Source organism: Microtus ochrogaster, linkage group LG8, assembly GCF_000317375.1.
Source record: "Microtus ochrogaster isolate Prairie Vole_2 linkage group LG8, MicOch1.0, whole genome shotgun sequence".
NCBI lineage: Eukaryota > Metazoa > Chordata > Mammalia > Rodentia > Cricetidae > Microtus > Microtus ochrogaster.
Genome location: NC_022033.1, coordinates 22,963,377 through 22,965,184, shown reverse-complemented (window position 1 = coordinate 22,965,184; position 1,808 = coordinate 22,963,377). Strand labels below are relative to the sequence as shown.

The 1,808-nt window shown below is 44.6% G+C and overlaps 1 protein-coding gene across 1 annotated transcript in view; it reads right to left on the bottom strand.

Moving 5' to 3' along the window:
- The window catches only part of Pigu (phosphatidylinositol glycan anchor biosynthesis class U), a 90,446-nt gene that overhangs the window by 15,235 nt on the left and 73,403 nt on the right, over window positions 1–1,808 (bottom strand). The window contains exon 11 of the mRNA XM_005363085.2: window positions 155–297. Coding sequence (XP_005363142.1) covers window positions 155–297 — 143 coding nt within the window. The remainder of the gene's footprint in view (window positions 1–154; window positions 298–1,808) is intronic.

Genomic DNA, 1,808 nt, shown 5'->3' with positions numbered 1-1,808 from the left:
GCAACAGATTCAGTTTTACACTGTTCACTTCCCCATCCCTTCTACCCTATGACAGAGGAGCTCTCCCCACTGCATATTCAAAACTAGAGGATGGGAACAGGGTCTCAGCTGACTCAAAATGAACCCCTGACCTTGTGCTATCCTCAACTCTTACCTGCCCAACGTTGAAGGTCAGTGTGATGGCATAAAAGAAATTAGAGTTGGCACTTCCTGCATAAATCCAGAGATGCCACAGGACAGGGAAGAGAAGAGAGCAGACGACGATGATGCAGGTAAGGACGAAGATGTTCCGTAGGACTGCAAAGACAGATGGTCAATTAGCCCAGCACTCCTTCTCTGACAACCTCTTTTTGCTGTGATAGCCACACAGGACAGGGAGCAGCTCACACGGCTCAAAGGCAGAGCACTCCCAGAGATACCATGTTCGGAGACAAACCTCCGACCCAGGTCAATGGCTCCCATGCCCATCACCACTGGAAATCTCTATTTGGAGACTTTCTTTCGCCTGCAGGCTTGTCTGCCTAAAAACTAGTCACAATCAGCAATCCTGTGAATGCTTCCAGGCATAACAGTGAGGCATTCCATGAAGGCTCTGCTCTTTCACTCTCCAGCCTCGTCACTTGGGTTACTACATAGCCATGATGTCTCATGGATGAGAATGGGGCAGAACCGGCATGATTAGAGTTCCAAGTGGATCTGCATAGGACCATGGTCCACAGTAAAAATGGACTGGCTCATGTGCTTGTGTTGCTCTTTAAATGACCCTTACTCTTCCTTAGATGACTTACAAATCTCTCTTCCCATCCTCCCAAACCAAGGTCTCACGTAGCACAGGCTGGCCTCAAACTAGCTAAAGATGACTTTGAACCCCTGATACTCCTGCTTCTACCTCCCAAATGTCGGGTGCATACCACAACAGGCCACATTTTTAAATTAGCTTATTTTATTTTATGCATATAAGCATTTTGTGTTGTTCCTACTTCCTCACTGGTTCAGACTCATCGGAGGCCAGTTTTCTTTTCTTTTTCTTTCTTTTTTTTTTTTTAAAGAATTATTTATTTATAAGTACACAGTGATCAGCCTCCATGTATGCCTGCAGGCCAGAAGAGGGCATCAGATCTCATTACAGATGGTTGTGAGCCACCATGTGGTTGCTGGGAATTGAACTCAGGACCTCCAGAAGAGCAGTCAGTGCTCTTAACCTCTTGACCCGTCCAGCAGGCCAGGGTCCCCAACAACCTCTGAGCCATCTCTCCAGCCCTTCTTTTCTTTTCTTTTCTTTTCTTTTCTTTTCTTTTCTTCTCTTCTCTTTCTTTCTCTGTTTTTAAAGATAAGGTCTCACAATATAGCCCTGGATGGCCTGTCTCTGACTGGAATCATAGAACTAGGAACTACTTGGGCAATCAGGCCTCTTATCCTAGCTGGGGTTGTACCAGGGATCTGCCTTCCTCTACCTTTCAAGTGCTGGAATTAATGGTGTATGCCCTCATACCCAGAAAATTGGGGATTTACAAAATGAAGACAATCCAGGTCATGTATCTCAGTTCTACAACCACTGCTTAGAAACACTATACATTGTATAGAAGCTCATACATTGAAAGGGGACTGGATAACATAATTTTATGCTCTAGTTGCAAATAACAGGAGTGCCCCACCAAGATCAAATCGGAATCCTAGGGTACAGTCCAGGCAAAGGTTTTGTAAGTCTCCTGGGTAACAGAATATAGCAGACTCAAACAGTCTGCCATAGAATCACCACTAATATGTGGACAAACAGGACAAAGTAGTTTGAATTTATTTTTATTTTT